This window comes from Enoplosus armatus, chromosome 7, assembly GCF_043641665.1.
Source record: "Enoplosus armatus isolate fEnoArm2 chromosome 7, fEnoArm2.hap1, whole genome shotgun sequence".
Lineage (NCBI taxonomy): Eukaryota > Metazoa > Chordata > Actinopteri > Centrarchiformes > Enoplosidae > Enoplosus > Enoplosus armatus.
Window position 1 is genome coordinate 9,421,203 of NC_092186.1, and position 13,005 is coordinate 9,434,207.

A 13,005-nucleotide genomic window follows, 5' to 3' on the forward strand; every position below is an offset into this window, starting at 1 on the left:
CTTTTATTTTTTTAGATTTAGCCATATCCAGCCAGTTTATTGAGAGGAATTTGTCAATCTGAAGTGTGGAATTTCGCTGTGATTGTGGCTGTAGTCGTGACTGCGGTGTAACACTAACTAACACTGTATTCTTAACACATCAGTCACATCTGATAGAGTTCAAATTCCGTTTGGTTTAAAGAAGCTTTCTTGGCTAATGGTAATGGCAGTAAAGACTAGTCACAGTACAGCCACCACGGCCACATCCAGGTCATCATAGATAACAATAACTATAATAATAAGGTGATAAACCTATTCCTCAACAAAAATGATGCTACTGTTCAGGGGGTCCGCAGTATCTTGAGTTGAAGCAACCTATGAAATACACACCATATATTAGTTTTTAACTGCAGACTGTATGTTAACATAAGTAAGAAAGAAGTTACAGCACCGCCCAGACAAGTCATTTAATAATGAGGATTTTATTATAAACTGACATGTTCAGTTAGACAATTTTACTTTAATAATGTAAAGTCTTTCTAAACTTGTTGAAAAGAGTCGGAGGTTTTTGTCCTGGAATCTTCACCATTGTCAGTGAAATACAGAAGCAGCTGCGCATGCGCACACAGAGCACCCGCGGCTCCCACGTGGGTGCAGAAGTCTATCCATCCTGTCCTGTCAGTCTGCAGACTCACCAACCAAACCACCGTCGGTCCATTCAAAAGGGACAGAAGTTTCTCCAGGACACCGGAGCTGAGCGGCAACTCAACTTTATATCCTAAAAACAGACTCAATCACAGACGCTGCTACACGTGAGTTAAGCTAACGTTACTAGTTAGCTTTCTGCTAACTCTGGTACCTTTTAGTCACTTAAGTTAGCTTCCACACAAGTAGCCAGAAGAAACAAAACATGGGATCCCCAACTGTTTGTTAATAAACATGAAACCCCGGGCATGATTTCGCCTGGTATCACTTAACAGACTCATTAAGAAGTTGTATCCTCCGTGTTGTTACTGTAGACAGACTGTTTGATGCAATCGGTTGCATCACAATCAGTGTTGGTAAAGAAGTGTGTGTGTGTGCAGTCTTCTTCATGTGGTTAAGGACTAACAGAAAGCTCCTGACTGTGCAGTGTGTGACCTGCAACATGCACTCACTCAATGAGTTTGGATGAGTTTATTTCAGATATACATTTATGTTGGTAATGAATGAGCCATAACATCAGGTCTGTCTAAAGTATGAGCCTTATGTTGCATACGGGTTTTTTTCTTGTGGACGTGCTAAATGAAAACTCTGATTAACTATAATGTTTGATCAAAACAGTCTCTTGGAAAATGAGTATGTTGCATGATAGAAGCAGTGATGACACTGTGGGTTATGTATATGAATATATTTGAGTCAAAAGTATATAAACTGAGATTAGATTGATTTTACCATCATACGACTGCAGCCTCTATACATTGCCTCAACACATTTCCTTGGTTTAATGTAATTATTTTATGGTTTGCACACGTTGAGATCTTAGAGAGACATCATCGCTTGAGACTCGGCTGCAGCCTTTGCACAGTGTCTTGAGTGTCCTGCTATCTGATTATTGCTTTGTCTTCATCTGAACTGAGCTGGAGACAAAGGTCAGCCACAGTGAGAAGATGTGTGAGTCCTTACTTATCATTGATCATCAGTATTGACCTTTTGACCTCTGATTTACTAAGATGGGGTAAATCAGTGCCATCGACAAACGATGCTGACAATTAATCATCTTTGACATTCTGTGATTGATTTTAATAAAAGAGGTCTCTCAGTCTCTAAACTGGATTTATTTCTCCGTCTCTCTCCGTCAGTCATGGCTGTAGTGCGGTTCTACAGTAATGAAGTTGTGAATGGGCGAGCCTTACAGAGGGCAGCCAAGCTCTACCCCCAGCTGTCAATCACCACCGAGCTGTGCTACAATGTGGAGCTGACAGGTGAGTGTGTAACAGCTTGTCTGTTGGTGGCGACGATACGGATGATTGTTGTGAAGAATGTGAGACCTATAAATTCACCTTGTGTAGCCTTGAGACATCTTCCACACACCGTCTTCTCTTTTCCATTTATCTGTTTTGCCATGTTGTGATTGTTTCCTCTTGCTCCCTGCTGCAGGCTGCCAGAGTCTCGGTGTCGAGCAGAAGGAGGTTCTCCTCTGGTTGTTTCGCCCTCCCCTGCAGGCAGAGCCGCTGTCTGAGAAACCAAACCTCACAGAGGGAAGCGGGGAGAAACTAGTGGAGATCGGACCCAGGTACTAATGCACCCACGCAGTCTGATAAATGACCGGTATCACATCCTACAGTGGGCTTTATGGTCTTGCATTTTAAAACGGATGAACTGCTAGGAGGTACACGAAAAGACTTTCATATAGTAAACGCAGGTTTCAATATGTTATGTGTGGAAGTACATTAATGAAAGGTCCTCTTATTAGCCTTTTCTGGAATTTCCAGTATCTCTCAGTCCTCAGTAGCGGTTAGTATTGCCATGGAGATGGCTCAGTGGTCGTCACGTGACCTAAATTTTGGAGCTTTGGTCAATTTAACATGTTTTGGAAACTTAAAATGGGTTGTTTGTTGTTACGTGACCTGAAACAAGCTGTTGGAAATGATCCACTTGAGCAATGTGGTAAAGGTGCAATAGTTACGTTAATAGAGGAAATCTGCACAGTTCCCTACAGCTGCACGTCACAGATCAACAAGACAAGCAGCCCCTAGAGGCTGCATTATCCTTCTGATTCATAGAGTCTTATCTGTGGTGGGCCTAAAATGTAAACTTTGGCATGATGAAGGTGTTAAACGAGTCAAAAATATTAAAGGTTCATCTGTGCTGTACAGGACATGTACAATTATGAATGGTTGATTATTGCTCCAATAAAGTAAATTAAAAGAAAGAGAAAAGGTTCTTTTTTTCCTGTGAGGCAAGCAGATGTTCACTGTGTCCACTGGAGGATTATATGGAAATCTTAAATGATCATTTTAATCTGTCAGACAGACTGGGGGGCGAACACGATTTGTATTGTTATGAATTCCATTAGGCAACAAATAACCATATGGTGTCTGTCCAACAGAAGAAAATGTCTTCAAACTGTTTTGATTAATGTCGCTGCTGTTTTGCTCTTCAGGTTGAACTTTTCCACCGCCTGGTCCACCAACGCCGTGTCCATCTGCCAGAGTGCCGGCCTCACTAACGTCTCGCGGGTTGAGCTGTCTCGCAGGTTTCTGATCAAGGTTTGCACGCACGCAGACACACGCACAGAATGATAATTTTCTTGAGCACTGATTCAGGATTGGTTTTCACTTCATGTTTGTGTTTCTGATGAGCTCTGTCTCTCTGCCCTCCAGCCAAAGAATGGAGAGAGCATGAACGAGCTCAATGGAGACATCAAGAAGCTGATAGCGTGTCTGTATGACAGTATGACAGAATGCATCTATCAACAACCCATCACCTCCTTCACTGTGGAAACCAAACCACAGCCGGTATTTGAGGTGGACATCCTGGGGAAAGGTCGCGCAGCCTTGGAGACGGCAAACGATGATCTGGGTGAGACTGTCTTAACAATGTGGAGTTTCTATTCAGCTTCAGCCTCTCTGCATCTTTTTACTCTTGTTCCTCAGACTGAGTCTCTTATGGTCCTTAACCTACCTCTCTTTTCTCTTCCTTGATGCCTCTTTTCAGTCTTGCAGCTTTCTGTGAGTACACTGTGTCCGCTGGTGGAGGTAATAATGTCACATGATGCATGACATTATTACTTAGCTGGTTAAAGTCACAGGACAGCAATGATGCTGCTGATTATCTTACACGTGCATACGTGTGTTTAGTGTGTGTCGGCTTCTAATGTCATGTGAAAGCAAATGAAACCCATAAAGAGAGAAAGGCTCCCTCTGTTCAATGGAAAGTCAGATACTGAATAAGTTGATAAGTTTGAAGTCCAGATTTTATGTCTCCACTTAAGTATAAAAGTTAGATATAGTTTACTTTTGGGTCAACGGTGCAACTATAAAGTTCGAATCTAACCACTTTACTTTCTAATACCCCAATTAATTCATTAATTAATCTGACAAATATACAAAATATAAATAAAACATCTATAAAATGGTGAAAAATACCCACTACACTTTCCTAAAGTCTTCAAATTGTTTGTTTTGTTGGACAAAGATGCTACTAAGTTTACTACAACATAAGATAATGAAAAGCAACAAATCCTCCCAATTAGAACTAGGTACTTTTTTGCATTTGTACCAAATTTGTGATTAATTCTATGTCTATTGACTAATCAACTAATCGCCTCAGCTCTAACCCATGTGCGCCAAAACTACAATACATTTCATTTGTATGTGTTGACAGCGAGCAGTTACCCCTCTCTTCATATCAACAGATCTTAAACTGCGACAGAACGTGGCGAGCGTGCTTATGAGGATGCTCTGCTTATTCATTTCTGCCCGGCTTCATTAATATTCATAAGCTGCTCTAATAGATGAGAATAATTGCAGTACATACTTTGTAGGCTCTTCCATGCTCAACCGGTGAATTGAGGAGATCATTTAAAGGGGCCTGTCTGGAATTTCATGACACTGTAGCCGCTTCATTTCCCTAAGGGTTGATTTAACTTTCACTCTTTGAGTTAATCATGGTGTTTAGTAGAACCTACACAAATTCTTTTAGGTGAGGTGACATCTTCTTGAGGCAGTATATACTTTAAATAATAAGTCTTTATAATAAAAGTGCCTGGATAGTTGAAAATTAACTGTACAGAAACCAAAACTGTCAAATAGTTTTTGAGTCTCTCTTCTCTTGAAGATACCGTATGATGCTCAAATACAGAGAGAGAGATAGATAGAGAGAGAGAGTGTGTGTGTGTGTGTGTGTGTGTGTTTAAAATAACAGATTATACAACAACAACAAAAATCATAATGTGTGTTTTTCTAAATACAGGTCTGGCCTTTGACTCCTGGGATCTGGACTACTACACGTCGATGTTTCAAGGGGTTAAAAGGAACCCCACCAGTGTGGAGTGTTTTGACCTGGCTCAGTCCAACAGGTGGGGTTTGTCTGCATGGAGCAGATTAGCAGGCCTTCTTTGTGTTGTGCATGTTGCTCGGCTGTGTAGGTTTTGTGCCTGGGTTGTTTATTCTCCGATGTTTTTCTTTGTACCCCGATGTCGCAGCGAGCACAGTCGTCACTGGTTCTTCCGGGGACGGATGGAGATCGACGGGCAGGAGCAGAAGGAGACTCTCTTCAGTCTCATAATGGACACCCAGCGACACAGCAACCACAACAACGTCATCAAGTTCTGCGACAACAGCAGGTAGGAGTGGAAACGCCATTGTCTGTGTGTGTGTGTGTGTGTGTGTGTGTGTGTGTGTGTGTTTCTGTTCACACTGACTAAATGTGAAACGTGTGTGTGTGTGTGTGTGTGTGTGTGTGTGTGTGTGTGTGTGTGTGTGTGTGTGTGTGTGTGTGTGTGTGTGTGTGTGTGTGTGTGTGTGTGTGTGTGTGTGTGTGTGTGTCCGTCCAGTGGGATCAAAGGGATGGAGCTGGAGTGTGTTTACCCAAAAGATCCATCCCAAGCCAGTCCGTATGAGACCCGCCACTCGCTGAGACACGTCATCTTCACTGCAGAGACCCACAACTTCCCGACAGGTCAGGACACACAGAACGTTGTGTTTACTTTTAACTCAACTATCTTTTTTAACTAACTTTTTTTTCCACTCGTGTGTTGTTTTACAAATTATCATTATCAATCCCATCTGACCTGCAGGTGTAGCGCCATTCAGCGGTGCCACCACAGGGACAGGAGGTCGTATCAGAGACGTCCAGAGTGCTGGACAGGGAGGACACGTCATCGCCGGCACCGCAGGATACTGCTTCGGCAACCTGCACATACCAGGTGCGCAAAACAGTATGCTTCACTTTCTTCTCTTGAAATAGTTGTTAAATCAATAATATGTCCTTTCTGACTGTCAATCGCTCTAGGCTATGTTCTCCCCTGGGAGTCTGAAGGAGAGGGCTGGGAGTATCCGTCTAGCTTTGCCCCTCCGCTGCAGGTGGCTATCGAGGCCAGTAATGGAGCCTCAGACTATGGCAACAAGTTTGGGGAGCCTGTCCTGTCAGGTAGGGAACCCTACTGAAGCATGCCTGGATCGACTTTAACAGTTCATTCATAATTTATTTATCTGCCGATTCTTTTATTTTTTTTTTAAATGGTGCAAAAATGCCTTTTACAATTTCTCCAATCCCACAATGATGTTTTGTTTGACCAAAACACCAAAATCTAAAGATATTAAATTTATTATCATATGTGACAAAGAAAATCAGCAAATCCTCACATTTGAGAAGCTGAAACTAGAAAATATTTAAATTTTTTTCTTGACAAATGACTAAAATCGATTATCAAAATAGTTGCTGATTAATTTTCTGTCGATCAGCTAATCAATAAATCGACTAACTGTTGCAGCTAATGGATTATATTCATGAACCAATTCATTTTTGAAAACGTATAGACCAATCTTGTTGTGTCAATCATGTAAATGTTTGTTGGTGTTTCTACTTGATAAATGACTAAAGCAACTGATCTGTTATGGTTTGTTATAATTAATTTTGATTGACATTGAATTGTTTCAGCATTTTTCTAAAATTAGCAATTCCCTCCTCTAGGTTTCGCTCGTTCCTTCGGCATGCGGCTGGCTAATGGAGAGCGGCGGGAGTGGATTAAGCCAATCATGTTCAGTGGTGGTCTTGGTTCTATTGAAGATGCACATGTAAAGAAAGAAGAGGCAGAGCCTGGTAATGTTTTAACTCTGTATGTGTTTAATCAATGCAGAGGCTTTATTTACACACACTGATCAATGACTCTCAGTGTCCCTCTGCTCCTCTGCTGTACTTGTCGATCAGGAATGGAAGTGGTGAAGATCGGCGGGCCGGTGTACAGGATCGGCGTGGGAGGAGGGGCGGCCTCCTCTGTACAGGTGCGTTCGCTACAGTAAATCACGCTGAGGCTACCAGTGACCTCACCTGGTGCAGACGTTTATTTAAATACATTTTGGCTTTGCAGGTCCAGGGGGACAACTCCAGCGACAGGGATCTGGGTGCAGTGCAGAGGGGGGATGCTGAGATGGAGCAGAAGATGAATCGCGCTCTCAGGGCGTGTCTGGAAAGAAGCGACGGGAACCCAATCTGCAGTATACATGATCAGGGGGCGGGAGGAAATGGTACAAAACATAGGCTTTTTTTTCCAGGACTTATGTAACGCTAAGATGATGAGACAAAACTTAACATATTCAATCATCATCTTCAGGTAATGTGCTTAAGGAGCTCAGTGAGCCAGCGGGAGCCGTAATCTACTGCAGTAAATTCAAGGTAATCAGCACGGGAACGCATCTACAAACACACATATCCTGCTGTTTCTTTTTGTATATCACTCGTATTGTTTTCCTCCTCTCTCTGTCTTTGTTTCATAGAAAGGTGACCCCACACTGAGTGTGCTGGAGCTGTGGGGGGCAGAGTATCAGGAGAGCAACGCCCTGCTGCTCCGTCCAGTAGACCGGTGCTTCCTGGAGAGGGTGTGTCAGAGGGAGAAGTGTCCTGTTGACTTTGTGGGAAACATCACTGGAGACGGCAAGGTACGTTTCAGCCTGGATCAAATCGATACATGCACATACGCTGTACTAATCAATCGGCTTTAGTGACCAGAGGTTGTTGGCTGGGTCAAAACCTCAAGTAATCGCACTAAAATAGATTCATTGTGTTTATATTAATTTCTCCTGCAGATCATGTTGGTGGATGATGAGGGTGGCAGTGGTGATCAAGCAGACAGGGGGCGCTGTCCTGTCGACCTGCAGCTGGAGTGGGTTCTGGGGAAGATGCCGCAGAAAGAGTTTAAGATGGAGCGTCTGGCCCCGAGCCATCAGCCACTGGCTCTTCCTGCAGAGCTGAAAGTCAAAGATGCGCTGGACAGAGTTTTACGTCTGCCCGCTGTGGCGTCCAAACGCTACCTGACCAACAAGGTGTGTGTCTCATCTGTCTCTTTGTGTAGAAGTACATTTGTGCAGACAGTCTGTAAATCTCGACCTCTTCATTCCCTCTCTCCCTCTCAGGTGGACCGGTCTGTGACCGGGTTGGTTGCCCAGCAACAATGCGTCGGCCCTCTTCACACCCCATTGGCCGACGTGGCTGTTGTTGCTCTGTCACCGTTCAGCCTGGAGGGAGCAGCCACTGCCATCGGGGAGCAGCCAATTAAAGGCCTGGTCTGTCCTGCAGCGGGGGCTCGCATGGCTGTTGGAGAGGCCCTGACCAATTTGATGTTTGCCAGAGTCACAGCTCTGAAGGTGAGCGGATGGCGGAGCGTGTGAGGAAAATAACAAATCGATGGCAGAAAAATCAGAATGCATGATGGTCCTTTTCAATGGATTGAGCACACCTTCATCCATACTAAAATAATAACAAGTAGAGCCGATCCTCTTCAGGTTGGAATTGATACAGATGATGATTAGTTTTTTCCGTTAAAGTAAATGTCCAGGATTTTGGTAAATCTCCTGGCCGTGTGTTTCAGGATGTGAAGTGTAGTGGTAACTGGATGTGGGCTGCCAAGCTGCCTGGTGAAGGGGCCTGTCTGTGGGAGGCCTGCAAAGCCATGTGTGAGGTCATGGGTCAGCTGGGAGTGGCCATCGATGGGGGCAAGGACTCTCTGAGTATGGCCGCTAGAGTGGGGAGAGATACGGTCAAAGCTCCAGGTACTCTCATTGTGTGTGTGTGTGTGCGTGTGTGTGTGTGTGTGTGTGTCTTTCTGTTTAAGTTTTTGTGTGTGTGTCTTAATTAAACTTTGCTCTCCTGCTGCTTCTGTTTCAGGTGCCCTGGTTATTTCGGCATATGCTGTTTGTCCAGACATCACAGCCACCGTGACGCCTGATCTCGAGGATCCAGATGGCAAAGGTAACACACACACACAGACACACACAGACAGACTCACACAAACTCAAATCAGATTGCTCATAATCAGTTAAGAGCCGTATGTCAGTTTGTAATGGCAGAAATAGGACTTTTGGATAGAAATATCCTCATCTCACCCAGACCACACACATCTTTCCCTCTCTACCACAAACAAAGACACACACACACACACGCTCCTCAGTAACAGACGGCCTGCCTCTGACCCTTTGTCCTCTGTCTGCAGGCGTTTTGTTGTGGGTTCCTCTCAGTCCAGGCCGCCATCGCCTGGGAGGCTCTGCCCTGGCTCAGTGCTACAGCCAGCTGGGAGACTGCTCTCCTGACCTGGACCAGCCAGAACTATTGACTGCCTGCTTCAACACCACACAGACACTCATACACGGTCAGCTTGCACTCGCAGGCAGAGAGCTACCTGCCGCAGAAGACAAAAAAGTTTAGTGTTGTTTACTGTCAGAGAGCAAACTTTTCATTAGCTTAATTTTCTTACTCAATGTTTTGTCTTTGTACTGTGACACACAGCCACCTAGTGGTTTTACTGTGTATTCTCAGTTGATAAAAAGCAGCAAGACCTGAATCTTTTCTGTGACTGCTTGTTTAAAGTTGTATTTCTAGTCAGTAAATCAGTTGGAATTACATTTTAAAGTAGATTATCAATGAGAGACTGGCATTAGTTTGAGTTTTTCCTGTTCCCTCAGATCGTCTGCTGAGTGCAGGACATGACATCAGCGATGGAGGCCTCATTTCCTGCTTGCTGGAGATGGCGTTTGCAGGAAATCGTGGGATTGATGTGGAGTTGTCATCACAAGAAACTGGAGGTTAGTCAGCTGAGTCGTCTCTTGGTTTGGTTTCCCTGTAATTCATACATGCAGGACCCAAACTGTGTAGTTGTAATCATATACTCACGCAGTGTTTTTGCCACATCTCTGTCTGCACAGTCATGGAGCTGCTGTTCAGCGAGGAGCTGGGTTTGGTTCTGGAGGTCTCACAGTTCCATGTAGAAACAGTGTGTCAGAGATACAGCGACACAGGAGTGACGTGCCGTCGTGTCGGCAGAACCTGCGACTTTGGACCAGAGGCTATGGTGAGACATCAGCTTCAACATCTATCCCAAGCATTTTCATCTCATCTGGTGTGACCGCTGTTTTCTATTTCCCTCACTTGTCTTTCAGGTCAGTGTTCGTGTGGATGGACAAGAAGTACTGAGAGACTCGCTGCCTAACCTCAGAACGTTATGGGAGGACACCAGTTTCCAGCTGGAGCTCCTTCAGGCCAATGAGATCTATGTTAAGCAGGAAGAGGAAGGGCTAGCCAAGAGGACACAGCCCCACTTCAAACTGACCTTTGACCCCTCTGAATTGCCCCCCATCAGCCAGCTCAGTAAGACCAAGCAGGATTGGTACCATAGACAAAGATTTAGTGTATTTCAAGGCTGCAGCTAATTGCTGTTTTCATTATCAAGAAGAAAGATAAGCGCCCTTCACTATTTCCCACAATATGTACCAGTTAAAATAGGTCAAAACGTTTGTCTTAACAACATTAAAAAACAAGTGCATTGATATGACAATCATCTTTGAGTTGTTATAACCACTAAGTGCTGGATATTTTTATTTATTATATTATAGATATTATTATATCTCTGCTGTGTGTTATTCTTTCAGCTGCAGGGCAGCCTCGTGTAGCTGTGGTCAGGGAGGAGGGCAGTAACGGAGACCGAGAGATGTCTGTGTCTCTGTATATGGCCGGCTTTGAGGTAACTATTTAGAGCTTTATTAACTGGATATGTGTTGACCTAAGCTGTGTAGCTGGTGTGAGTGACTCTTGTGATTTTTGTGTAGGTGTGGGATGTCACCATGCAGGACCTGTGCTCTGGCTCTCTAACTCTGGAGTCTTTCAAAGCAGTCGTGTTTGTTGGTGGATTCAGCTATGCAGACGTCCTGGGATCAGCTAAAGGCAAATAAACACCCATATGTACACACACACATACTTATGGAGCGCTTTGATATACAGATTCTTTTTGTCTAACACCATTCATCCTTCATAATAGGTTGGGCTGCTACTGTTGCATATAACCCCAAGGCCAAGGCTGAGTTTGACCGCTTCCGGCAGCGCGACGACACACTGAGTCTGGGTGTGTGTAATGGCTGCCAGCTGCTTGCCCTGCTGGGCTGGGTGGGAGAGGGCGAGCGTGGAGCAGGTAAGAGGAAAAGGCACAGAAAGCCATGGAAATGTAATAATAGGAAAAACGACACTGTAGTGGTGAATTCAGACGATGTAACTGCAACTCACAAAGAAATGAGTGCAGTCATCACAGAGGAGACCTTTAGCAGCTTTTAAAATGCTTCTAATTCTCTCCAATTCTCTCCCCACAGAGACCGAAGTGGTGCTGACCCATAATAAGTCCGGCAGGTTTGAGTCTCGGTTTGTCAGCGTTGGGATCCACGAGTCCCCATCCGTCTGGCTCAGAGGCATGGAGGGCTCAGCTCTGGGAGTCTGGGTTGCACATGGTGAAGGTACGGTATTGTGGAGTCAATTGCGTACATTATTCTCATGAAACTTAGCAAAACTGGAGCTTGTAGTCCTCCTTTCTCAATTTTGCTAATAACATCAAGCTCTAACACCAGACAGCAGCTACCAGACTGGCTGTTAAGGACAGGAATGCTGCATTGAATCATAATTGAGCACAAACGGGTCACTCAGTGTGGAAGTTTTGAACTTGCGCAACAACAACTCTTTCTGCTGACTCACAGGTCACAGGTCAGCTTGTTCTGTAATCAGCAGCTGTGTTTAATATAGATTTTCCCACAACCTCCATCCCTTGCAGGTCTGATGCAATTCCGCAGCTCCCAGGCCCAGGACCAGATTATTTCTGGTGGGCTCGCCCCCCTCCGTTACCTCGACGACCAGGGTCATCCCACCGAAGAGTACCCTCTGAACCCCAACGGCTCCCCGCGGGGCACAGCGGGGCTCTGCTCCAGGGACGGGAGACACCTGGCCATGATGCCCCACCCAGAGCGCTGCACCCTGGGCTGGCAGTGGCCCTGGGCCCCGAGGGACCTGAGACCTTCTCTCACACCTTCACCCTGGCTACGCATGTTCAAGAATGCAGCTGCCTGGTGCAGCAGCTCAAAGTGAGAGGGCTCTTTTTACATTTCTGATGCTGTCAAAGTATTATTGTCTTTGTTGGGTTGTGTTTGTGTTTGTGGTTTACATTCCTCTATCGTTACTCGATACACCTTCTTACTGACTGTGGCACTTGTGCTTTGTCTTTTTGCATTATACCTGCTGTAATACTTTATGATTTTCAAACTATTGTGGATTGTTGACTTTGTATACAAACAGGTTTCATTCTGACAGTCACTGTAGATTTTACAAAGCTGTTCTGTACCATGAGGTCTGCTGACATTATCAGTGTTGCTCTGAAATGGAATAATAAATAAATAAATAAAGAATAAAACAAGCACATGTAGTAGTGTGTCGTATGATATAGAACTGCCACAGACAATAAATATTTATTATTTTACACATAAAAACATTCATACAAAGTCAAATATTTACATAGATGCCAATATTACAGTACTGACATGACGGCTTGTCTTGAGCCTGATGAAACAAAGTGGCAAAGTTAGAGGAGTAAAAATGACAGTGGCCAGTTTTTCTGGGCAAAGATGCTATTAAAATATGGATTATGATTCAAATACAAAGGATGAAATCACAATTTAAATCAACAAAATTTCCTTCAAGTCAGCGGACACTGAAGATTTGGCTCCCAACCAAACCCAAATGCTTCAGGCCTCAGGAACTTAAGGAATGAGGATTTGTGACCACAGCTGAACCGGCACACTGCATGGCATTGTATTTTAGATATCACTCTTGCGTAGGCTCTGTAAACACTTGACAAACAGGCCTGGAGTCCGAGTCCACAGTCTGAGAGGCTCAGACGCTGTCAAACATCTCAACCGTTGTGTACTGCTGTCAATATTTTTGCATCCACTAATCCAACTAGCTACAGCCTGAAGGAAGAAATCCAATGAAAGTCCAAGTCAAACAGCTTGTACTGAC

At 44.4% G+C, this 13,005-nt stretch overlaps 1 protein-coding gene across 1 annotated transcript; it reads left to right on the forward strand.

The window, feature by feature from the left end:
* Positions 1 to 682: 682 nt before the first annotated feature.
* Positions 683 to 12,403, forward strand: pfas (phosphoribosylformylglycinamidine synthase). Its single transcript, XM_070909228.1, has 28 exons — positions 683 to 791; positions 1,821 to 1,943; positions 2,119 to 2,254; positions 3,125 to 3,230; positions 3,345 to 3,543; positions 4,936 to 5,041; positions 5,168 to 5,308; positions 5,519 to 5,643; positions 5,762 to 5,890; positions 5,977 to 6,114; positions 6,658 to 6,786; positions 6,895 to 6,968; positions 7,055 to 7,211; positions 7,298 to 7,359; positions 7,461 to 7,622; positions 7,770 to 8,006; positions 8,097 to 8,327; positions 8,552 to 8,732; positions 8,848 to 8,931; positions 9,173 to 9,328; positions 9,642 to 9,761; positions 9,882 to 10,027; positions 10,116 to 10,323; positions 10,605 to 10,696; positions 10,782 to 10,896; positions 10,991 to 11,140; positions 11,316 to 11,456; positions 11,768 to 12,403. Exons 2-28 carry the CDS (start codon positions 1,823 to 1,825, stop codon positions 12,076 to 12,078), a joined length of 3,957 nt encoding a protein of 1,318 aa, XP_070765329.1. The 5' UTR covers positions 683 to 791; positions 1,821 to 1,822; the 3' UTR covers positions 12,079 to 12,403.
* The last annotated feature ends 602 nt before the right edge of the window (positions 12,404 to 13,005 follow it).

What these genes read in the sequence shown, in the direction of transcription:
- pfas (XM_070909228.1), top strand. Translation starts at nt 1,823, where the DNA reads ATGGCTGTAGTGCGGTTCTACAGTAATGAAGTTGTGAATGGGCGAGCC. An exon ending in CTAGTGGAGATCGGACCCAG is followed by an intron (nt 2,255 to 3,124) that starts GTACTAATGCAC and finishes TTTGCTCTTCAG; the next exon opens with GTTGAACTTTTCCACCGCCT. An exon ending in AGATACGGTCAAAGCTCCAG is followed by an intron (nt 8,733 to 8,847) that starts GTACTCTCATTG and finishes CTTCTGTTTCAG; the next exon opens with GTGCCCTGGTTATTTCGGCA.